We start from the raw sequence: 23,772 nt of genomic DNA, 5'->3' as shown, positions 1-23,772 counted from the left end.
AGCAGGAAGGGGAGGGAGTGGCATTCTTTTACAGCTGTGCAATGCTTGTTTATTCTCTTCTCGGTTTCTTTGTAACATATATTTGCACGAATCACAAATGATGTAGACTTTGCCAGCTGGGGGGAATATCTTAAGACATACAAGTACTTATCTTTTGACTCATTACTTCTGAACTTTGAGTCCAATTTGCTTGGCTTGCTTGTATTCATTGGTGTTAGAAGCTGGTGGTTTGACTGCAGTAGTGACGAGGAGAACTACCCGAACAGATATTCATGTTGTTCTGGGATTTGTATGATGAAATGTAATGCCACAAGTTTCAGCAGTGATCTCATCATTTTCAACTGAAAGCAGAGAAGAGCAGATCGTGAGAACAACCAGAGGCAGAGAGACAGAAAAGAGGAGGAGTCGGTTCTCTCATTACGTCATTTATTAGTGTTAAGAGCAGATTTATGGTCCACCGGAGAACCACTGCTGGGTTGTGTGTATACATGAGTGTGTGTTGGGCTGGACCTGCAGCAAAACAAGAGACAGCTGACAGAAAGAGGAGAATTTCTTATCTTCAGCGACTCGACAATCATGTCCCAGGTAAGACCGTTTGTTTCAGTTTTCAAAGCAAGACTTAATATTTGACACTGTTGAAAGGAATTGTGGCATGAATCTCTTTAATTTTCTTCTTTTACTGTCCTTCAGCCTGCTCAGGGAGATGAACCGATGCAGCGTCCTGAAGTGAGAGAAGAAGACGTGACTGAAACCAGGAACAGACTGGGTTTTACTGGGCCTGCGAAGAGCAAGACATTTGAAGTCATGGAGGAGTGCGGTGAGGACACATAAACACACATAGAAAGTGATTTGACACTGGATGAGAGTGAAAGGAAACAGTCCTTTAGTTTCTGTGTCTGGTAAAGCTGAGATCACATTATGGCTGGAGTTTGTGTGAGGGGCGTTTCCCATGATGCTCAAGTTTCCACTCCATATACAGAGAAGGAAGAAGGCTTGTAATGATGGGAGATTCCTGTCAAACAGAACTCCCTCTCTTTGGCTCAGTGGGGTGAAGTTTGTGTACTTATAAAGTGAACATCAACAGTCTTATGTAACCCTTCTTAGTCCTTCACTCAGTGAAATATGCTGATTGTTGATTCCTTTTTCTTCACAGAAAAAATGGGTAAAACTGCTCCCTCGGTGTTCAGCAGAGCAAGGTCAGGAGCAGAGACTGTTCTCAGCAAAAGATCAACTCCAAAGTAAAAAGGAAACATCCTGACTGACATCCTGACTGGAGGGCAACTGGTCCATGTTCAGGGCTTTTGATCAGATCTGCTGTACTTCAGTTCATGCAAATCCTATTTTTGTTTTATTTTACTGTGCATATTTTGCTCTGGTCTTTATACTGTGGGCTCATATGTCACTGCAATATGAAAATCCTGCACCTCTTTGTAAACAGCAGTATGGCCAGAAGTTGACTCAGTAGTGCTCGAATTAGAAATGCATAAATCATTTAAAAAGAAATCTGACAGTTCAATTTATAGTTCAGGTATGTTCTTATCTGTATAATGAACTGCTAAATAACATGCTTAAACATCTAAGCAATAATTGATTAACTTAAAATTGATGTTTTTGTTAATTCATGTTATATCAGCATTTACTGAGTTTTAGAGAGGATGTAATAAAAGCAAAATGCACAGCTACAAAAGAGCTTTACACAACTCACTGTTGTGCCTAGACTATGTCCAATTTGAAAACTACACATTTAAATAAAGTCTGGGGAAAAATGCAATTTCTGCCATTCATTCTTTTTTTTTTCCCACAGGAAGAACTCTCAATAAGTGACATTAAAAATGTGATACACCAATTGAAACAATATTACACAAAGCTGAGGCAATTTGTGTTTTTCTTTTTATTCAAAAATTATCTTCAAACAGAATGAATAAAACTTCAAATTTATTAGAACACAGCTACTACAGTAACGAGGCAGACACAGGGACACTAGACTGAACCATGGTAGAGATGGAAAAATGAGAAGAAACAAAGACGGAGGAATAAACATCGGCCCTGTGAGCTGCGCAGAGAAAAGGTGGAAAACGGCTTTATTTCATAAACTTGTGGTGCTGATCTTGGAGGATTTTAGCTGAGGACTTGGCGTCGTAGAACAGCTCGTTGATCTCCTCTACCTGCTCTCTCTCCACCGTCTCTTTTCCCTGAACTCGGCCCAGCAGGCTGGCAGGTGTCAGCAGCTGTACGGCATACCTGAGAGGAAACGGGAAATATTAGCCATAAAATTTATGATGGAGAGGTACATGAGGAGTTGCAGCTGACGTATTTTTCTACATAAAGTATTACATTACTACATCAATATTGCTCCGGCATTAGGAAAATTCTGGGCTACGTTCATCCCTTAAAATGCCTTATCTTTTATAAGTACTATGGTGCGTATGAGGCTTATTAATTGTTCTAAAGCTAAACTAACACATTTAATATCCAGCATGTACATTTTAAGAGCAAAACTTACTTAACAGCAATGCGAGCAACTGAATTTTAAGGTCACTGTTTTTCTCTACTCTAAATGGCATCTGTGTTTTTCTTGATCATTCTTGCTCCATGACCACCGTGGACCCTCAACGTGAGGCTGCTCTACTCTGTTTATCAACGCTCTGAATGCCTGCGTGTACCTGAGGGTGGTCTTGGTGCCAATCTCTGCCAGGTGTGTGAGAGCCTCCTCGCTGATGCTGATCCCCTCAGTCTGAGCTCGGATCTTGATGATCTACAAACCACAGCCTTGTTAGTGGCGGATACGCAGACAAGATCGTCCTACAGAAATGCTGTTATTTTGGTAGTGTGGCTCACCTGCTTCAACTCCTGCGGCGTGTACAACATGGTGCGAATTATCATGACTCTGTCCAACAAGTCCAGAGGAATCCCGTGTGGAGAGCTGATGTCTTCTGTCCCCCTGGTAAATCACAATGAGCTGTTAAAACTACAAATCTCAGCAAGAAAACTACTCTGTTCTATTTACCTTTGAAGACAGAGTTGCTCCACGTGACATGCTTTCTACGTCTCTCACCTAATCAAGCAGTTTCCTCTGTTAGAAGCGAACACAACGATGGGGGCGATGGTGCTCTCCAGTGCTCGGTGGAGGTACGTGAAGCATTCGATGTCCAGCATGTGCACCTCGTCCACAAACAGCACGCCAGGCACGAGCTCAGCTACACCTTGGTCTATGTAGCGGTTCACCACCTTGTTGATCTCAGCACGCAGCTTATCTGGAACGAGAAAACGAAACCAACACGAGTCAATGCGTGACGGCAGTTTGTGGTGTTTGGATTCAGGCAGTTGTGAGGTTTTCTTTACCTGTGATTTCTGTCTTTTTGGGCTTCATCAGCTGTCCCATCATGGAGAGAATGTCCTGGCCTCCCTGAGATGAAATGAGAGATTATTAAAGAGTGGAAATGTTTAGTGGAAGGGAACAGATGCATTTGCAGTGCAGTTACGTACCTGCGGTCGGGCGTTTGCGACATCCAGGTCGTGCAGTGTAACATCTTGGACTATTTCTTTCTTTTTGTGGACGTCACCTTTGGGCAGTGGAACATACTCCTCTGCCTCCAGGTCAAACTCTGTTGCAAAGGTGTCACAGCGACCTTGTCTCTGCAAAGACACAATAATATGACAAATACACTGAGAAAAAAAACAACAATGAATGTCTCACATTGCTCTGGTCAACAGTGAAACGAAAGACAGCAGGAGGAGGGCGAGCAGGTGTATGATTGAACCCGGTGCCAGCTCATCGCAGGGAGGAGGGCATGTGGCCGAGGGATGAAAGAGCTGGAGAAGGCAAGTCATGAGATTGCTGTCAACAGTAACAAATGTGTCACCCAGCCCTTCTCCTTTGCCCTCTGACTAGTGCCGGCCTGCGCCCCCGGCCCACCTGCACCGATTAAAGGAGCCGTCATCGCAGCCTGTCAACACAGGCCACAAGCCCCGCCGGTGGAAAAGAGGCATTGTGGGAGATGGGGAGATAGAGGCAGCATGAAGAGCTGCAGGAATGAGAGAGGCTCATTCCAGAGTACAGCAGAAATGCAGCAGGGCTGAGAGAGATGAAAGCACTCAGAGGCAAGAACACTCAACTTTGGCCTCAGCAAGAATGCCTTGGTTATAACATTTATATTTAATCATTTTATTCATGAGTTTAAACATCATCCTTTTAATTAAGCATCCAAACCTACAGCAGTGTCTGAGCTCTTTTGCTCCCCTCAGTTTTGCTCATTTCAAACTGCAATATAAAGTTCTGCACCACTGTGGAAACAGCACAACCATGGCCAGAGATACGAGGGACTCAAACATGCCTTTAGTGCAGTTATAGTGCCATAAATCATAAAAATAGGGGGGGAAAGTTTATTTTTTTTATTTATTTATTTTTTTTTTAATATTGAAAAAATGGAATCAACATGTACAGGATTTTTCCAAGTGCACCCAGATGTTACCAGGGTTTGAGGGTTTAGATGGTTGAAGTCTAATATTGAAACCTTTTTCTCTTTAAGTAATATTTGCAACAACCGTAACACATGTAAGTAACATGGTTTACCTTGACAGCGCCACTGTTGGCTTCAATGTAAATGACATCGCCCACTTCCACACGCTCTTTCTGAAGACTCTCATAAATACTGGGATCCAGCTGTGGAAACACAAGAGTCAAAATCTGTGCATTAGTGTTCCCAGGAAGCATAAATCTAACATCTAAAACCATCAGAGTAAGTGGTCAGTGACATTTTAAAACACATTAACATATAAATAAAAACAGAAATCAAATACTGCACACTCATGAGATTGGATATACGGACCAAACAAGTGGCAGAAAAGTTGAGGCAGACGTAATCAAAATAGTTTGCCAGGATATAACTTTTTAGGTGAACGTTTTACCAAAGAAAGAGATTATACTTTGAATAGCGCTGGAAGATGCTGACAAAGAAATTATGACACAAACTGCATTTGAGAGACATGCCTTAGGAAATACTTTAACCATTGCAAAGTCATTTTAACAATGTATCATTTATTAATCAACATGTTTTGTTTTCTTATAACAATTACCACATTTTTCATACATAAAACACAGCTCAATCTTCTCTAAAATCAATAACAGGGGAGCAACAAATAAGAGGATCAAAGCAAAAATTACAGCTCCTGATCTGACCTTGAGCTGCTTTGTGCCTTTGCCTGTCTTCAGACCGATGATGACGTGGCTAATGGTTTTTCCATAGCCACCCATGGGATTCTCAGTCTCACAGGGGGTCAGCTCTGTCACCTCTCCTTCATACACCTCCTTTGTTTCTTTGATGCGCAGACCTGAATGTGGGCGGCATTACAGTTAGACACACACAGTACAGAGTGAGAACTCAATCGGGCCTTTATATTCCTGTATCAGCTAAGCCGCCACATCCTTCAGACTACTGAACGCTGTATTTTATTACGGGAAAGAACGCGTGCGTGCCCATGAAATGCCTGGGCATCATTCAGTGTAACATGATCACACTCTTGTTACTCTTTCAGGCAGCCCGTGGCCTCAAGTATGGGCAGCACACAGGTGCCTGATCCTCAGTGCTGAGGGTCAGAGAGTAATGCTTGAGGCGGGGACAGTCTGTCACAATGCTGGTATTGACAAAGTGATGACAAGCGTCAGATGAAACCCACTCCCCCTGCAGATCCTGTTCTGGGGGTGGAGCGAACGTGCTGATGACCACCTCTCCCTCCACCGAAGCTCCATTTCCTCCCCACTCGACAGGTACCGTCAGCAGTAAGAAAAACCCCTTCCCCTCGCCATCCTTTCTTCCTTCTCACTATCCTCTCACCATCCTCATAAATCCCCTTTCGAGTGTTGCCTTTCAGCTCATGACAAATGCGTGTGCAGGACACCTTAGTATTCCTCTCCAAGGACTCTTTACTCAAGAACTATTGAAAATATGTCCTTTTACAGCAAAAAAAAATGCAACAAGTAGAAAAAACAGAAAAATAACTGGAGAAAGCTTATTTCTCTCAGCACCTTTAACTAATCCAGCCATCATCAGCAATCTCCCTTAGCCCAAGCAGGATCTAATTTTGCTGACAGATTTGATTTTAAGTATGGTGCCAATGCAATACAAAAGAAGTGAATGAAATAGATTTTTGTTGGTCAGAGAAAGCGTTTCAGATGGTAGCAGTTTTGTGGCACCATTGATTAGTAAATAAAAGGGCTCAATAGACAGACACTGTCTATTGAGCTGAAATTCTGCTTCTATATCTGTATTTTTACTTTGCTCTACCTTTCACTCTAGTGCTACTTTGGTTATAAAACAACTGGCAGCTTTAAGAAATTGTACTTGTGTTGAGTGAATTCTTTATTTACTTATTTTCATTGCTATAAACTAAATATACAGCAGGTCAAAACTTTCCAAAGAACAACAACCTCAGTCTCAGTGAATTCCTGGGGACTTCAAAAAAAAAAAAAAAGTCTGAGTTAGTAGTAACCATTTGCGTTACACTCACCAATGGCCCTCCTGAAATTTTCCATCAATACTTCTGTTTTTTTGATCTCAGATGAGTAGACTTCACTGCCAACCATGGGGCAGAAAGGCACCTTGTTTCCCAACTCCTGTGCTACGGCCAAGGCGAGCGCAGTCTGTAGGTGGGGAGGTAGGAGTGACAATCTGCTGCGATAACAAAACTATAAGAAGGTTTGCTAGTCAAGAACACTGCACACTTACCTTTCCTGTTCCGGGTGGCCCTGCCAGTAAAACTGCCCTTCCTGCCATTTTTTTGGAACGGATCAGCTCAACAATGATGCCACAAGCCTGGAGAGAGAGAAATGTCCTGTTATACAGTTCACAGCCTTCACTGGTAAAACGTCAGCAAGACTTAAATGCAGTGGTAGCTCTGAAAGCCGTAACCCAGGAGGGAGTTGTTAATATAGCTAAAAGTTGCAAAAGTACTTCAGCATACTGTCTTACTTGCACAATTACAGGTATTACCATCATTTTGGTGCTACATTTTCATCAGACCAGTGTTTTCATTCATACAAAGAGATGCCCTTATCGTTTTGTGCAGGAGTCTTTTTAAAATCTGGGATACACTGGTCCTTCTTCTACACACACGTCCCATAAGACAGGTGTACATGGAGGCCTTCTGTCATATTTAACATATCTCCTCAATATTTTGGACTGCTGTAAAGCACACATTATGCTGTGGCTAGAGTCCCTCTGCTGCTACAAAGATAGACTTCTTTGTCGCGGTTGCAACTAACCTGGCTGATCACACAATTAAAATCAATTCAAAGAACAGCCAGTGCACTGAAAACCGCATTTCCCATCATTTACATATAGTTTAAGGGTTTACAGTTAAATTATTACAGTTCTAATTTCACATGATATGCCATTAGCTCCTACAATTTCGACTGTCTGAAACATTGTGCAAATAAAACAAGATATTTTGCAGTTGTGAACAGGGTGCACTGGAAATATTTTATCCCTACAACATTTAAGACAGTAAACTTAGCATCTTCTGTAATTTTGAAGCTGGTATTTTGTCACTAAGTTTGTAAATATAATAAAGTTTGTTTCAGTATGTCCTGATAAACTCGATAATAAACAAAGGACATGCAGTAGTTACTGAAAAAATATACCCACATTTCACTAACATAATTAGTGTTTTCACCTGTGTCTAACACCAGATTCATTTTTCTCTACATGTATTAATAGTGTTTCGTTTAACCCCTTCCTGTTCAACACTTGATGATAATGGGTAAAAATGTAGACATCAGACCTTCGATATTACAGGTTAAAAGAAGAACATGAATAAACGTGACCTCCATTCAGTGCTAAACTTTCTCCTTAGCCTACATCTGACATGACAGTGAAACAGCGACACCTCAGTGCTAACCGGATTAGCTTATGGTGCACTATATCACATGCAATACACCAGATCATCTTCGTCTAAAAACATCCACACCTCTTTAAGTCACTCCCCCAAAGAAAAACAACAACAATGTAATTGCAGTGAATCTTGAACATTACCTCTCTTGCAGCCTCCTGGCCGACCAGTCCACATGCTGTCTGTTTAGCATTCCCGGCCTCGTCTAGCCCGAGTCCTTTGACGTGACTATGAGAAGCGATACGCTGGGTTTTTGTGGTGCTTTTTACCTCCTCGATTTTCATAGTTGTGTTGTTTGTGCAAAAATATAATGAAAAGACTGCGAGACGCGCTGAAGACGGATAAAATGTCTCCTGTGCCTCTTATCTTTCCTTACCGCCGCAATCGGCGCCGAAACTCAAAACACAGGGAAACTGGTTTCCATGTGGGTAACTAGGGAACATGAGCGGAAATTATACCCTGAAGCACCGCCTATTTGGACTGTTCTGGAAAACTATTGGACCGTGTCAAATCATATGAAGCATTCATTGTCTTATGATCATGTCAATCATTTTACCAGCTCTGGCCCCGCCTTCCAGAGGTTTTATTTCCGGTTGTGTTCTACTTGTTTTGTCGTAGTAGAAACTGCTAGAAACTTGTGAATGTGTGGATAAAAGTATCAAATAGACGTAAGACTAACATATTGGAGGGGTTTCTATCGATATTTTGCAAGTAAATTGAAATTACAGCGCCCTTTAGAAGGTCAGTTTCCCGCTGTTTGACATATGGTAGCTACAAAAAAAAACGTTCCGCTTTACCATGTTGTTCTGAGGATGGAGTGCGCTGACACGAAGGAAGACGTTTCTCTCAACTGTTTACACGAGAAGTAAAGTCCTGTTTAGAGCTAGCAATACTGGAAAACACCAACTAGTACGATTTTTGTTGCTTGGGGTATATTCGGTTTTGACTAACGACTGACAACAAGTGGAAAGTTTGTGGAAAGCAAAAAACTCTGCCTAATGTTTCCGTTGGAGCTGAGTACAAGGTCCAGCTCTGAGTGAAGAAGAAACCACACGTCAGTAAACATTTCATCAGTTAGTTGACAAAATGTCGGAGTCTGCTGACAGCCGCACTAAAACGTTAAATTTCAACATCGGGGTGCTCGGACATGTCGACAGCGGGAAGACGTCGCTGGCCAGGGCGCTGAGCAGCACCGCGTCCACGGCTGCCTTCGACAAGAACCCTCAGTCCCGGGAGAGAGGCATCACGCTGGATCTGGGCTTCTCCTCCTTCACGGTGGATCTTCCGGATCACTTGCGGGACAACGGAGGCCAGCAGCCGTATGACAGCCTTCAGTTCACCCTGGTGGATTGTCCGGGGCACGCTTCACTGATTCGGACTATCATTGGAGGTGAGCTCTGATGTTGAGAAAGTGGTGTAGGACACCCCACAGAGTATTATTAGGACACGTCTGTTTATGTTCTCCTTCATCCATGCTGCGGTCATGGAAATCCTAAGAGCAACTGAGTAGCAACTGGGCTTCTCATTTTGGTTATTGATAACGTTTCACCTGTCATCCAAGAGGCTTCATTTAGTTTTAACCGACTGATGTAGAGTCCTATATATATATATATATATATATATATATATATATATATATATATATTGTAATCCACAAACCCACGACTAGTTTCTCAGTAACTATCAAAGACTCATATAACTGGAGGTGTGAATGGCACATCGATCTGGAAAAAGCAGCACATCAAACACAGAAGAAGAAAGGAACAGACAGAACTACATGTTATGTTATGTAGCTGGTGTGTCTAAGAAACAGAAAGATTTTTCCAGTCACAACAAAATACGATTCCTCCGAAGATAAAACAATCAAAAATAAGATTAGTAACATTGTAACTGCAGTCCAAGTCAATGATGAGTGCACAGACCTATATATAAGGGAGACTAAATAACCACTCCACAAGCATATGGCTCAACATAGCACAGCCAGCTCCTTAAGACAAGACTCAGCAGTCCACCTGCATCTAAAAGATAAGAGGCACTCCTTTGAGGACAGCAGTGTTCACATTCTGGACACAGAAGACAGATGGTTTTAAAGAGTAGTGAAGGAGCCCATCTGTGTAAAACTGAACTAGACCAATTATCAATATCCCTCCACAGAAAATGTCATCACCATTAACATCTTGAGTTCCCATCCTGGCAGTTTCACAATCACTCACACCTCGAGGCATACAAGCCTTTGGTCATTGCTGGACCATTAGCCATGGCTGCGTGAATGATGATGTACAGTGGCAAGAAAAACTATGTGAACCTTTTGGACTTTCATGGTTTCCTGCATTCATGTGTCATAAAATGTGATTTGAGAGTATTGACAAATATAATGTGCCTAAAATAATAACACACGATTTCTGATCTTTCATGTCTTTATTGAACATACTTTTTCAACATTTGAAATGGTAGTGGAAAAAGTAAGTGAACCCTTGGAATTAATAACTGGTTGGTCTTTGGCGAGGCATGGCTCAGATAACTGTATTATTCTTGTGTGGAGCAAACTTATAAAGTTTGAGTGTTTTTATCCATCAAAGTAGCTCTATTCCACACCTATTAACTCATTTTCTTAAAACGACTCCAGGTATGCTAATGCTTGACTCTCATTAGCTTTTTTGAGGCCATTAACTCAAGGATTCACATACATTTTCCACTAGCACTATGAGGTATTTATGGTTGTTCCCAATAAAGACACGAAAGATCAGATTTTTTGTGGGTTATTATTTTAGGCACATTGTATTTGTCAATATTCTTGACTTATATGAAGCTCATATCACATTTTCTGACAAATTAATACAGAAAACCATGAAATTCCAAAAGGTTCACATATTTTCTCTTGCTGCTGTAGATCTAGGACTCTGCATCAACTGAAGAAACCTCTTGAATAAGAAATTAAACGTCTTCAAGATCCAAAATGTCATTGCTTTTTTAGAAGCTCGAAGGACTTTAGGACACATTGAGCACATTACTGTGAATGTAGATATAGATGACAATAATAAGCCATACCGTTGCCTTAACTATTACTTCACAACTTGTACTGTTTACTCAGTTGGTTTTTACTGTTAAGCGTATTGTATCTCTGTTTAGAAAAGTGCCGTGTAAACAGAGTTATGCAACTATTATGTCTCCACAATTAAACTAAGTTGAAACTTGCGTCCACACACCATCCCACCAGACTCCACTGCTCAGTTTTGAGTGAACAGTTTTCTAAAAGTATTGATTCATCTTCAACTGATGGGTGTTTGTGACTTTTGTGTTAACCCCATTTATATCACTCAGACTTTATGTTAGAAACACTTCTGATTATCCTGGTGTCTATGATAACACCCATGGTAAAAGAGTTTGTCACTGGGCTTTTGTTTAGACTGCATTTGCTTTTACCAGAGGCTTTCTGACTTCTCATGGCGGGAGAAAAGTGAAGCTGTCACTAACATTAACCCTGGCTGTATTCTATTCAAGTGTCCCAGTAAGTCATGACAGTGAGCCAGCATGAACTATACCTGCCCCCAGAAACTGAAGACGCTAAATGAAATTCATTCATTTTTAATTTTATGAATTACATTTGTGTTGTGACATGTTTCAAAGTCTTCAGTGCAATAAGATCAAATTATATCCTACTGCTTAGTGTGAAAAATACACTCATTTCTACACTTATTTGATTGAAGTGGTGAGTAAAATAGTATAAAAATAAAATGCATGCATTCTTGACCTTGTTTACAGACACACCATCATGCAAATATAAGATGAACTGGAAATTGGATAAATTCGATTTCAAGACATCTTCTGACTTTTGGTCTCAGTCTTTATATGAGCTTCATACAGGTTCAATATCAGCTCCATTCTTTTCACTCTATACAACTTAGATATAACAGTAAAATCACAAAAATAGAAGGAAATAACTATGTAATGCTCATAATTAGTGCAAACACCGATACTGCTGATACAGTGGGTACCACAAACAAGATGAACTCTGTTTGCTGCAATGTTCACACCTGTATGTCGATCACAATAGAACATGGAGCTTAACAAAGATGTAATGCCGCAGTTACTGCACCAGTGGCATCCTGCTTCCTCACTGTAATGGAACGCAAATGTTACCCATCCAGCAGGGGGCGCCTTCTCACTTCAAAAAACCTGGTTTCTGGTAACATGTTAACTTGGATGGTTGGGGGCATTGAGAGAAACAGCTGACGTCGTGGTGCAGTTCAGTGCAAATAATCAGGACATTTATTCAGAGGGACTCTATCTGTGATGCTTCTTTTCTCATTAAAATGATTAAAATTCACTTTTTGACTTGCAGTGTTGAACGCAAACTTCACGTGTTGTAGATGTAACAGAGTCGCTTTTTAGGCCCTTCGAACGCTGAATGCAGCTGTGTCGTGTAAGCAACACAATAAATTAAACCTTCGAGCCACTGGGATGGCACATGCTGTAGATTAGGGAGGAAGAGAAGTGTGTAGATTTACGGTATGTATTAAACTTCCCCTCCAGTCCCAAGTGGGGAGAGCACAGGAAAGAGAGGGAGCCAAATAGAAGGAGAGAAAAGAGGGGAGCACAGGAAAGAGAGACTGCCAAAGTCAGGAAAAGAAAGGAGGGAAAGGAAAGACGACCAAGTGAGCTGCGGCTCTAGTTTCAACCCTCAAGCCTTTTGCTCTCTCTTTGCCTTGGTGCACCCCTCACCTAATTTCTCTTCTTATTCTTCTATTATTTTTGGGCGTCTGTGTCCATTCCTGTTTGTGTTGCTGTTGTCGGCTTCATATGCTCGACTCATATTTTCTATATTTTTTCCTAGATGTAGACCTTTTTATTGAGCAGGGAAGCTGGAATGTCTTTAACAGCAAAGTACTCATTCGCTCTGCTACAGTTTGCTGCTTTTCTTTCAGTTCCATAATATCTGCCCTCTGTAGGTGCCCAAATCATTGACCTGATGATGCTGGTGGTGGATGTGGTGAAAGGGGTGCAGACACAGACTGCAGAGTGTCTGCTGATCGGAGAGCTGACCTGCCCTCGTATGGTCGTCGTCCTGAATAAGATCGACTTGCTGCCACCGAACAAAAGACAAAGTGCCATTGAGAAAATGACCAAAAGACTGCACAAAACACTGGAAAACACCAGGTCGGCATTGTTGAGCGAAATAATTCACTGGGATATGTGTAGAGGTAGAAGTAAATCTAAAGCTAGATGTTTTGTCAGAATCAGTCTTTCATTACTCATTACTCCGGCATCAGTCCGTCAGGCCCACTTGTATTTGTCTTCAAAGGTTTTTTGGTTGTGGTTAGTTATATCAGTACTTCCACATCAAAGCATGAAGTAATTCTAGCATGACTATTCTTCTGGTGGCCAGATTTAAAGAATGTCCCGTGATTGCTGTGGCCGCGAAGCCTGGAGGCCCGGAGGCTGCTGTCACAGAGGAGCCACAGGGGGTGCCACAGTTAATAGAGGTAACGTCTGAAAAGAGAATAATCGCCAACTATTTTTACTGATAAAGGTCCAACTGCTTCTAATAAATAAACAAGTGCAGGAAGTCAGTTGATATCATTCTTACAATGGTAAATTAAGGGGAATGAATAGTAGAGGATCTGCTGATAAGCTAATAAGCCCTGACCACTTGGATATTAGTTGCGCCTATTATTACTTGTCTGATCTGCTAAAAGAAGTAATTTATCTTCTGGCATGTACTGAGTTGAATTATTAAGAAGGAATACTTGCTTAAGAAGTTTGAAGACATTTGATGTCACTTGTTGTCTGTAAACACTTAAGGCAAATACCCTAATCATTGCAGAAAATGTCTTAAAAAACAAATAGTTTTGATTAGGATTCTACTAATTTATCTTTAAGCTTGTAGTGACTAAGGTACGTATTAAGAACAATGTTTTACAGTTGAAAATAAACAAGTCGGTGAGCCTTTAAAGGACAAACTATGTAATGAACACGTTGCTTCCAACATGTTGTTGGAACTGATTGGTTCAGATCGACTGCAATAAGCTAATATTGGATTAGCTGTTTTACTGGCCAGACGCTGCAAAACCTAATGAGGTTATCTGCATTTTCATAGGATTTGAAGAACAGTAGTTTGACTCATGACTCATCAAGGTCAGATCACGACACAAGAGACAGTATTTTAAGAGGAAGTGATTGTGCAGACCGACTGGATATGAATCTAAATAATTACTTGGTGCAGGTTTATCCTCATGTTTGTGTACCTCAGGAGCCACACACGTTATTGAGCAGTGTTATGACACCAGTTGTTGTTTTGTGAGGGAATATTTATGTGTTTTTCTTTTCCCCTCAGCTTTTGAAAAAACAGACATACCTCCCTCTGAGAGACCCAGGAGGGGACCTTCTAATGGCTGTGGACCACTGCTTCTCCATCCGCGGTCAGGGAACAGTCATGACCGGGACCGTCCTGCAGGGGTCGCTTGCCATTAATGACACCGTGGAAATCCCAGCGCTTAAGGTATGTTCCAGAAAAACGGGCATGAGTTTGGAAACTCTGATATTTACCAGCAAGTAACATTCCCGAGTCATGGAAATGCATTTGTAGAAACCACAGAGGTTCGGAAGTTCAGAAGTTGAGTTGGCTGTGGGCAGACAGAGGGACGGATGGCCGACTGGGTTCAGAGGATGTGTCAGTTTAATGTGAGGGAAGGATGAGGGGACTGGGAGTGGACTGGCAGAGCAGGAGTTGAGTAATTTAGACCAGATGCAAACATTCAGCCAGGCTCAGCGGGTTTGTCTGCAGTTATCGTCTTCACCTCTTGGTGGCAGCATATGGCTAAATTGACAGTTGCTTGCTGTGGAGCTTGAATCTGTTAGACTGCTGCTGATTTGGTCAATAAAAACAAGCAGAAAAGCCCCAGAGATAGTTAGGTAACAGGTTAAGAGTTTGGTATGGTATTTGCATATACCCTAGATAGATCTTTCAGCTGTCCATCTGTACATGTGAGATTTATTTGGAGATGTATAGTTTAATATAATAAAACAAAGCACCTGCTTAAAAAAAAAATTATCAGTGCTTTATATTATTCAGATATATATTCAAATACAAATTTTGTCAACAAATTAACATTAAATAGTTCGTACTTTTGGCATCCGCGTTTGGTCATTAACAGTCTTTAGCCGTGCATTTGTACTGACTAATAGCTCTGTTATCTTTTAAAGAAAGAAGTGCTTACACTGCAGGTTGTGCATCTTTAATGAGCTGTTTACTTACATATGTGCATATTTTATTGACAAAAACTTCCTTTTGTGGGTCCTTTTAGTGTGATATAAATATGCCTGTACTGCAGAGTATCCAATAATTGATGTTTATTTACAGTCTTGCCATATTCCTTGTTTAGTTTCCAGATTTTAATTGTAAAAGCAACCTTGATCCTGAGTAATTAACTGGAAATGTTAGGAGTACCATTTTTACATTACTGACTTAAATTTCCTGTTTTGTGAAAAAAAAAAAAGCGAGCTGTGAACTGAAGTTGCACGGATCCTAATATGCTTTCTCTTTTTAAGTTTCTAAATTCTAAAGCCAACTGTACAAGCAGTCTGATAATCAATCTATTTCTAGGTTTATGTTTAAATGTGTTTTTGTTTTCAGATTTGTTATGTATTCTATCTATATGTGCTCTGACTTCAGGTGACCAAGAAGATAAAGTCGGTGCAGATGTTTCGGAAGCCAGTGTCTGGGGCCATGCAGGGGGATCGTGTGGGTGTGTGTGTGACACAGTTCGACCCTAAACTGTTGGAGCGTGGTGTGGTTTGCACTCCCGGGTCCTTGCGCACCCTCTTTGCGGCCGTCATCTCTGTGAGGAAGATAAGCTACTTCAAGGGCTCTCTTGCCACCCGTGCCAAGTTCCACATCACAGTGGGTCACGAGACTGTCATGGCAAAGGTGACCTTCTTTGGGCTGCCACCCGTCAGTGCTTCAGAGCCCCCTTCAGACTCTAAACCTCCTCCATCAGAGCCCTGCTCACTGGAAACGCCCTTCACGTTCGACCGGGAGTACTTCCACCAGGATGAATATGTTGCTGGACAGGGAGAGGGGAGCTCAGGGCCGGACCCAGAGCAGTGGGCCTTATTGGAGTTTGATCGGCCAGTCACATGTCCTTCACTCTGTCTGGTAATTGGCTCCAAGCTAGACACAGACATCCACGCCAACACATGCCGACTGGCCTTCCAGGGCCGTCTGCTGCAGGGGTTTGAAGATAAAAACTACGTTGAGACCGCCTTGCCTCAGCTGCGCATCTACAAGACCAAACACAAGGAAGGACAGGTGGAGAGGGTGAGTGGATGATGAACAGTTTGTCTGTTAATTAAAATGATTTGTTCCATGACCTTTAGGCTTACTCTTGAGTGCTGTCCTTACTTCTCTGCCCTCTTGATCACCTTGTACGCCTTCTTCTGGCTCCGGTTCTTGGATATTTCTCATTGCTGGTGGCACTGGAGCGTGCCTCTCAGACAGAGCCCCTATTGTATATTCATAAACAGACACGTACACGCAAACAAGCATGCATATGCAGCCCTGAGCAGGGTTTGAGGCATGGGTGGGTACGCATGCCTTAGCATGTGCTGTGACAGAGGTGCGCGTGGGTGGCCGCCTGACGCCACTTGTCCCGTCTAGCTGTCCGAGGCTGGCGCTGTTTGGACACACCTGAGTGACACAGGAATATCCACATGACTGAGTTTAGCAAACTGTCCTCTCACCTTCCTCAGTCTGAGCATCTTTCCCTCTCTTTTTCTTCCCCTCTCTCTCTTGATTTTTGTTGTCGTGTGCTTGCTGTTACATTCCGTACTAATTCCTGAGCTCCACTTTATGCTGATCTGTATCTCGTCTTCTCTAATTCTGTTCTCTAGTTGATATAACTTAGCATTAGTTTGACTATTTTAAAAAAAGTCAGCTCCCTTCATCTCGTCCCAGCTCTATTTCCATGTGTGTACTCTGGAGGTGTTGATGATGATGCCTCTTGTCGTTCTGTCTGTGTTACAGTTGTTTCTCAGTGTGGACCCTCGTTCAGGGTCACATTCAGGTCAGGGGTCAAGTGTGGGAACTAGTTTCCTGCTTTAGCACCTCAGGCTGTTGACAGCTTCACTCACTTGCTCAGGAGTAGAGCAGTGCATGTTCGAGGTCAGATCGTGGTCATGTGACGTTACATTTGTCGTTCATATATTTCTCAGAAAGAAGCAGTTCTGCTTCAAGACTAAAGAATTCCCTTTTGCAAAAGAACACATTACTGGCATTGTTGAGATATGACTTGCTCCTCCAGTCACAATTCATACAGTCCGTCAGACGTGTACAGCAACTGTGTTTTTTTTTTTTTTTTTTTTTAATCAGCGCATCAGTCACGCTTGAGGGACGTCAGGGTCAAATGTTCAAGAATGAATAAGGGTTTAGGCCGAGGAGAGAGGAAGAGCTGGTGGCAGGGCTGAGTTGGAGACAGAGCGGTGCCCTCCTGTTATCAGATTAGTAGCGGGTTAGATCGACTTAGTGATGGGTGATAAGCAAGAAATACAAACAAATATGCCGTAAAAAATGCAGGACGATGAAAGAGAGAGTAAGAGACAGCTAGGCGGCGAGCTTCAAAGAATGTGGCTCATGGTGAATGGTGGGATTGATGAGGGCGGCACGGGACAGAAGACCAGCTCTTCTTCCTCAACCGTCACGATGGCAGAATGAAATCATGGCGGCCCACAAGAGCTGCACATCAAAAGGAAAATGCTGAAATTTGCAGTCAGAACCAGAACATACTCTTGCACACCGTTTGTCCAGCTAATGAGGTTTGTCACATCCTGTTTGTCATAAATGCTGCAGCTCATAAGGGCCTTCTTCTGATTCTCTTGTGCTCAGGTGACCGATGATTACAGTGTGATCGGCCGCAGCCTGTTCAAGAAGGAGACCAACCTCCAGCTGTTTGTGGGGTTGAAGGTCACACTGTCGACAGGCGAGACCGGCGTTATCGAGGGTGGGTTTGGACAGAGTGGGAAGTTTAAAATTCGTGTACAAGGTAAGGATTTATTGAAGTGATTGAACTGTTTCTGTCACTTAAACCACTGGTGCCATTAAATGAAGAACACACACAACAAACTCACTGCAGCTTTCAACAAAGCTGCTCAGTTTGACATTAGATGAGTCTCCTTCATCATCAATACACAAAACCAGAACATTTTTTTTCTGTATTCCCTTGAATTTTGGGGCTCAGCGGACAGCTTTCAGGATGTGGTCAGAGCGGTGGGCCTGACATCCCGAGCTGCATTCCCAGGATTCCTCTGGGGATCGCCTGTGTTCCGGGGGAAGTCTGATCAGTGTTTATTTTACCTTCTGTTGCTTAAAACGCACGACTCCACACCGGGAGGGAAGAGAAAACAAAAACATTTAGAAAGAGAACCTCACCTACATCCTCTTCGCTGCCTCACTCCTGCATACTCAAACGTCTCAGATATACTGACGCAGAAACCTTCACGCATGAACATAAAGTAGACATTCAGAGGCGTCTCAGTGAGAACGCTGTGATCGGTTAAGGTGTGTCTGTGCAGGCGTCTTTACGCTTAAGTTTTGTTTTATGGCAACTTTGTACATGTTGCAACTCCGAAATCTGCATGTAAGATTGTGCAAAACTGAAAGCCCTTAGTGAGTGTAGACAAGCTTTTCTTCCTCACATAGCTACTGATAAATAACGATGATGAGTAATGCAGGATACTTGTCGCCAGTAGTTCTTCTTGTCCTTTTCTAGGCAAAATTGATTCAAATACATCATGATGCACATTTTTGCTGCTTCTTATGAAGAGAAAAGTTGCATTGTTCACATAAAAATGTTGAATTTCCCTGACTAATCTACAAGGGAGCATTGTACTCTGGTTTAATAATTCTTGGAAACACTAAGTTATTTTTCTGAACTACTTTAGAAGACACCGAAGGCTCCATGTTTGCACAGCAAAATGAGCTAGGAACACAGGGAAACACTGAAAAGGAAGGCTTGGTTGAAAAAAATAAGGCAACGTCAGTTATATGAATATATTTCTGCTACAGAAATGATGATGACCAAAACAAAGGTGCTCTGTTGGCAGCATAGACTCTGCAGTGTCTTCAAACTACTGCCACTAATCAGCAGCACCAAGCTCTGTGTGAGAGCAAAACCAGATCTGAATGCCATCAAAACCAAAAAAAACTTTGGATGGCTTTGTTTTGAAATGCCACTTTGCTCTAAAGAATTAGGACAAAAATAAACTTTTACAGAGTTAGACAGAATTAGATAAATAAGGATTTTTCTACGCATCTCATACTCTCGGTTGGCCTGCTCTGATGAAGTATTACTGATCATTAATACTTTTCCAGTGGCAGACACAGATTTTGAATTAAATGTGCCTCCACAAGGACTGTAAAAAGAAAGTAAAGTGATTGTTTTGGCCATATTTGTTCCTTGCTGGGTGTTAATTTTTGACCTTGTCTAATAACTGCAATCTGTAATATTTCACATGAATCTAATTCGATTCTTAGGTGTCGCCGTCAGTGATATCCCCCTTACTCTTCAAGTCTCTGTAGTATTTTAATACTACATGTATGTTTTGTTTTATTGTGTACCGAAAAATACAGAGAAATCAAATTGTGTAAAAGAAGTTCAACAGCTATCCTGAAAAAAAGTGTCTCTTGAACTGAGATCATATGATTGGGTGTGAGGGTGTTTTTGTGTTGGCACACGGACGTTTTCAGCTGATCCTAGATAACAAGAAGACATTTCTGGCCCTGCTGCAACCATAACAACCCTCACACAACGATACAACGATGGTACCGCGATAACAAGAAGAATGCTGGCACCGTTTTACGTGAGGTCAAACAGCCGGCATGTAAAGCAGTGAACCCAGAGCATTTCTTACCTTTTGTGTGCAAAACTGCAAGCAAACAAGCAGCCAGCTTCTATCCCCCAAGTGCACATGCACAAGGACAAGAAGGCAGATATGATGGAGAAGAAGAACTTGTAGTTTATGCATGAGCAACATCGAACACAGAAAACCGAATAGCATAACTGAGAACAAGACCCAAGAGAGGGAAACGTGATGAGGGTGAGTCTAAACAGATAGATGAGACACAATACAGAACTGTACAAAGTGGTGACCAGCAGACTCCAGCAGCAACTGAAAGCTGCCTAAAGAGGACGAAGGCATCAGTTGATCTTGAGGTCAGCACACTGAACAGGCTCCAGCACTGATCAAGCTCCTACTGCACAAATAACAGGGCAGAAAAGATCCATGTTAGGCACCAGATTCACCAGCACTGAGGTGATTAAGTTGATCTAAGTACTGTCGAAAGTGTAGGACAGTATGGTTTAGATTTTGTGCATAAGAGGTTTAATCTCTGGCAAGTGTCTTGTTTTTTGAATGATACATAATCAGCGTCTTTGCTTGACTTTCTCTTTGATGTTTCAGAGGGCCTTCGTCCTGAAACCAAGCAGTTGTTATCCTCCGCCTCGAAGAAGAAAGGGAAGAGTGGAAGCAAAGGTGCAAATGAAGAGGAGCCCAAAGTAGATTCTCAGCCTGTTAGCATTCACTTGCATTTCAAGCGATATGTCTTTGATCCCCATAAAAAGATGGTTCAGTCTTGACCTTGGCTGAGCACACTTTAGGCTGACATTATGTCGCAGTGCAGGCGGCAGAGAGAGGGCAGCTCCAGAGGTCTGTAGAGGTGAGGTGAATAGCTGCATGTGTATCAGGGCTGTGTTAACCTTCATTGGCATTTTCTTGGGATGGAGACAGTCTGCTGAAATGCAATGACTGTGGAATGCTGAACGCATGTGAAACAGTGATTGTTTTTATCTCCCCTTAAGGAGCTGGACCTAATCCCGTTTGCTCCATCACAAGGGTGAAAGCTGCTCTGCTCTTCCTGATATGTTTGATTTGTCTTTTTGAAAAAAAAAAAATCAGTACTTGTGTTCTCCTGAAAAAAAAAAAACGAATCGATTTCTCTGCCTAGCAACAAACTTTTCTTTTTATGTTTCGGATTCAGCTGAGCTGTAATTGGTATAAACACACTAACTAGCATTTTAAAAACGCTGAGCTCAAACATCTGCTCTTACTGCTTCAGTGTCTCTGTGTTTCACTAATGGGGTTAAAATCATCAGGTCCTTCTTTGTGACCTCACAGTAATTTTTCTGTATTTCAGCATTTTTCAGTTTGGACTCATTTCCCTTTTTAATGGCAGTTGATCAGTGATTACTGGCAGCTTGTTAGCTTGATTTGAATTGATGTCAGAATGAAGACGAATAAAGCAAACTCTTGCTGAAACTCCTGCTCTGATTGGTTCATTTGTAGTGTTGTTGATGCATATATATAAATAATTGTCTAAAAACTACATTCGCAAGTAAAGCAGAACTTACCTCTTAGCCGCTACTGTACAAGCATGCACGATGAGCAGAATGAAAAACTGAATGCGTACTGACAGAAAGTCATAGAAACCCTCTGTGGTTGGTTTCTTCTGCTGCAATCTACTGTACAGCATAATAATCACTACCTCATACAGTCACTGCCCACTTTATTAGGCACACATGTGAAGTATGAAACAATCCAAAACAGCACCCCTGTCATAAAGCTGTACAATTTATTGAAGTTTCTACATTTTCTGTTTCCTTTGTTTATTACTGACATCATTGCGGATGGTAGTGCTGTACTGGATTGCAGTACAAATGGAAGTGCTGCTTATATTTTGTTTGTGTACTTTATTGGAGGAGACAAAATATTAACACTTTAAACATCATGATAGCAATAATGTTCATGAATGTAAAGAACAGCATGAACAAAAAGTGAAAAGGCAGAAGCTTTGCATAAGTCGAATTTATTTTTGAATTGCTATAGACTTCACAGGTTTATCTAATAAAGTGGCAGATGAGTGTAATTGTCAATACACATGCGGTCTCGGCTGTTACTAAAATGCAAAAGATGTTGTGAACCTGGCACTGAATTGCCTTTTAGTGCCAAACCATTTTCTATTCAAAGTTATATTCTACTGAAATGGTAACATTTTTCTGAATTTGTAGCCCCAAGTGCACCATTATAATTACAATAATTAAATCAATCAAACTAACTTGCTATCTGACTTGAAAAAGCAATGAACAAATCATGCTCAAGTGTTTGCATCTGTGTGTTTAGCATTTTCAGTATTATCAGTATTCAAACGTTTAAACAAAATTATACTGTGTTTGCTTTAAATTCTTTTCTCATGTGAATTTCCAATCTTTCTATGAGCAGAAAAATGAAACAGTGTGAAAAGCATGTGTGTATGTGGGTGATGGATTTTGCTACTAATTGGCCTGATATTGAGAACTGTGCAGGGTAGAAATGATCACATCTCTCTTTGTGTATATGTGAGTCAATCGTGTCACAGAAGTGTTGCTGGGCGGTGCAGTGAGAGTGCGGGACACTCAGTATGTAGCGGATGATGTCAGCAAACTGTCCCTGTGAACAGCGACTCTATCTCAGCAGGAATCTGTGGAAATTGGAGAGAGAGGGAGGGAGAAGGGAGGAGCAGCACGAGCGAGAGGGGACACTGGAGGGATTGTTCCTCTGAGTGACAGTCCTTTTAGTCTTATCTCCTCTCGTTCCTCTTATAGAAAACCAGACGGGAGAGAAAAAAAATGTCGCTTTTTGCTCCTGCGTCTCTCCACTTTCTCTTTCTTGCTCCTCCCCCTCTTTCATTCTCTGTCCATTCTAGTTTTTATTGAAAACCCTCCTTCTCTGTTTATTACCGGCCTCATCATGAGACAGTAATGGAAATTATCTTTGAAGGTTCTAAACATTTCCCTTAATGTTATAATTACACAGTTGGACCATGACAGTGTGCGTATTTGTGTCAGTGCTGTAATAAAATCACTTGGATATGAGAGCATTTTAAATCTTACTACTAGTGCTCATGTTTGCCAGATTCATATCGTTACATGCAGGCTTGGAATAAAAAGCAAAAACATACAGTGAATTAGATTAAACCATTGAGATGTCTTGCATCACAACATAATTGATAAAAGAATATGCATTTTGCTTTAATGGAAGATGATTACTTTAATCCTTCTAGCCTCGATAAAAATCCCCTCATGTTCCATTAATACAAACACGGGAGTGTGGGTGCACTGCTTTTCCCCCCACGATATTTTAACATGCATAATAATCCTGTTGTGTGAGAAAGAGAGAGTGGGAGACACTTTGGTCTCTTATGAGCTTAGGTGAGGAGGCCTGAATAATCTGCTTTTAGAGGCAGGACAGACATCAGACAGGGAGGCTCTGGGACGGCAGCTGGGAGCCTGTTCTCACCTCCGGACACTTGAGAATGATCACACCTTAAGACAGCAGCAACATTTTGGCCTGTATGTTGGATCCTTTTTGTATTTTTCGCCTTTTATAACCAGGCTCTACCTCACCAAGAGATAAGACACAGGCAGGGTGATTTTCCCTTCAATACCCCTGTCCTTTTTTTTTTGCTGGTGACCTCCAGGTCATGCGGGAGTCGAGGGTCAGCGTCTGAGCTCCTGGATGTTTATAGATGGGAACCAGTCGCTGATGAGCGCAGATAAGCCTCGTAAGAGAAAGAAACAGAGGGAGGAGAGAGGTGGCTTATTGACAAGGCTGAGGAGGAGGGTAGGAGGAAAGTGGTTCAAGGCAGAGGAGCTTGAAAAGACTAATTAGCAGCTATTTGAGTGATAAATGGATGGAACATTAATTAACAATGTAACCAGTGGGGAGGTGGTTAGGCTGCTAACATGCTCTGTTCTGCCCAAATACACTACTGGCTAGTATTTTACTTTCTTTTTCTTTGATAGCCTATTTTCCAAGCTCCAGATGTACTTTTTTTCTCATTTCTCTGTCTTTATCCAA

General features: G+C 41.8%; 2 protein-coding genes across 2 annotated transcripts; one reads left to right on the top strand and one right to left on the bottom strand.

The window, feature by feature from the left end:
* Positions 1-1,868: 1,868 nt before the first annotated feature.
* Positions 1,869-8,342, bottom strand: ruvbl1 (RuvB-like AAA ATPase 1). The gene is made up of 11 exons (XM_022191077.2): positions 8,031-8,342; positions 6,726-6,812; positions 6,508-6,640; positions 5,180-5,331; positions 4,574-4,663; positions 3,487-3,636; positions 3,343-3,406; positions 3,056-3,254; positions 2,839-2,941; positions 2,664-2,755; positions 1,869-2,241 (listed from the first exon to the last, which is right to left on the bottom strand). The coding sequence occupies exons 1-11, from the start codon at positions 8,169-8,171 to the stop codon at positions 2,082-2,084; spliced, it is 1,371 nt and encodes a 456-aa protein (XP_022046769.1). The 5' UTR covers positions 8,172-8,342; the 3' UTR covers positions 1,869-2,081.
* A 169-nt stretch (positions 8,343-8,511) lies between these two features.
* eefsec (eukaryotic elongation factor, selenocysteine-tRNA-specific) lies at positions 8,512-21,195 on the top strand. The gene is made up of 7 exons (XM_022191076.2): positions 8,512-9,277; positions 12,837-13,044; positions 13,274-13,370; positions 14,222-14,386; positions 15,560-16,204; positions 17,768-17,924; positions 20,341-21,195. The coding sequence occupies exons 1-7, from the start codon at positions 8,974-8,976 to the stop codon at positions 20,514-20,516; spliced, it is 1,752 nt and encodes a 583-aa protein (XP_022046768.1). The 5' UTR covers positions 8,512-8,973; the 3' UTR covers positions 20,517-21,195.
* Positions 21,196-23,772: the final 2,577 nt, after the last annotated feature.

This window comes from Acanthochromis polyacanthus, chromosome 5 (genome assembly GCF_021347895.1).
Source record: "Acanthochromis polyacanthus isolate Apoly-LR-REF ecotype Palm Island chromosome 5, KAUST_Apoly_ChrSc, whole genome shotgun sequence".
Lineage (NCBI taxonomy): Eukaryota > Metazoa > Chordata > Actinopteri > Pomacentridae > Acanthochromis > Acanthochromis polyacanthus.
The sequence above is the reverse complement of the archived record's forward strand: the minus strand, read 5'-3'. Positions and strand labels throughout refer to the sequence as shown.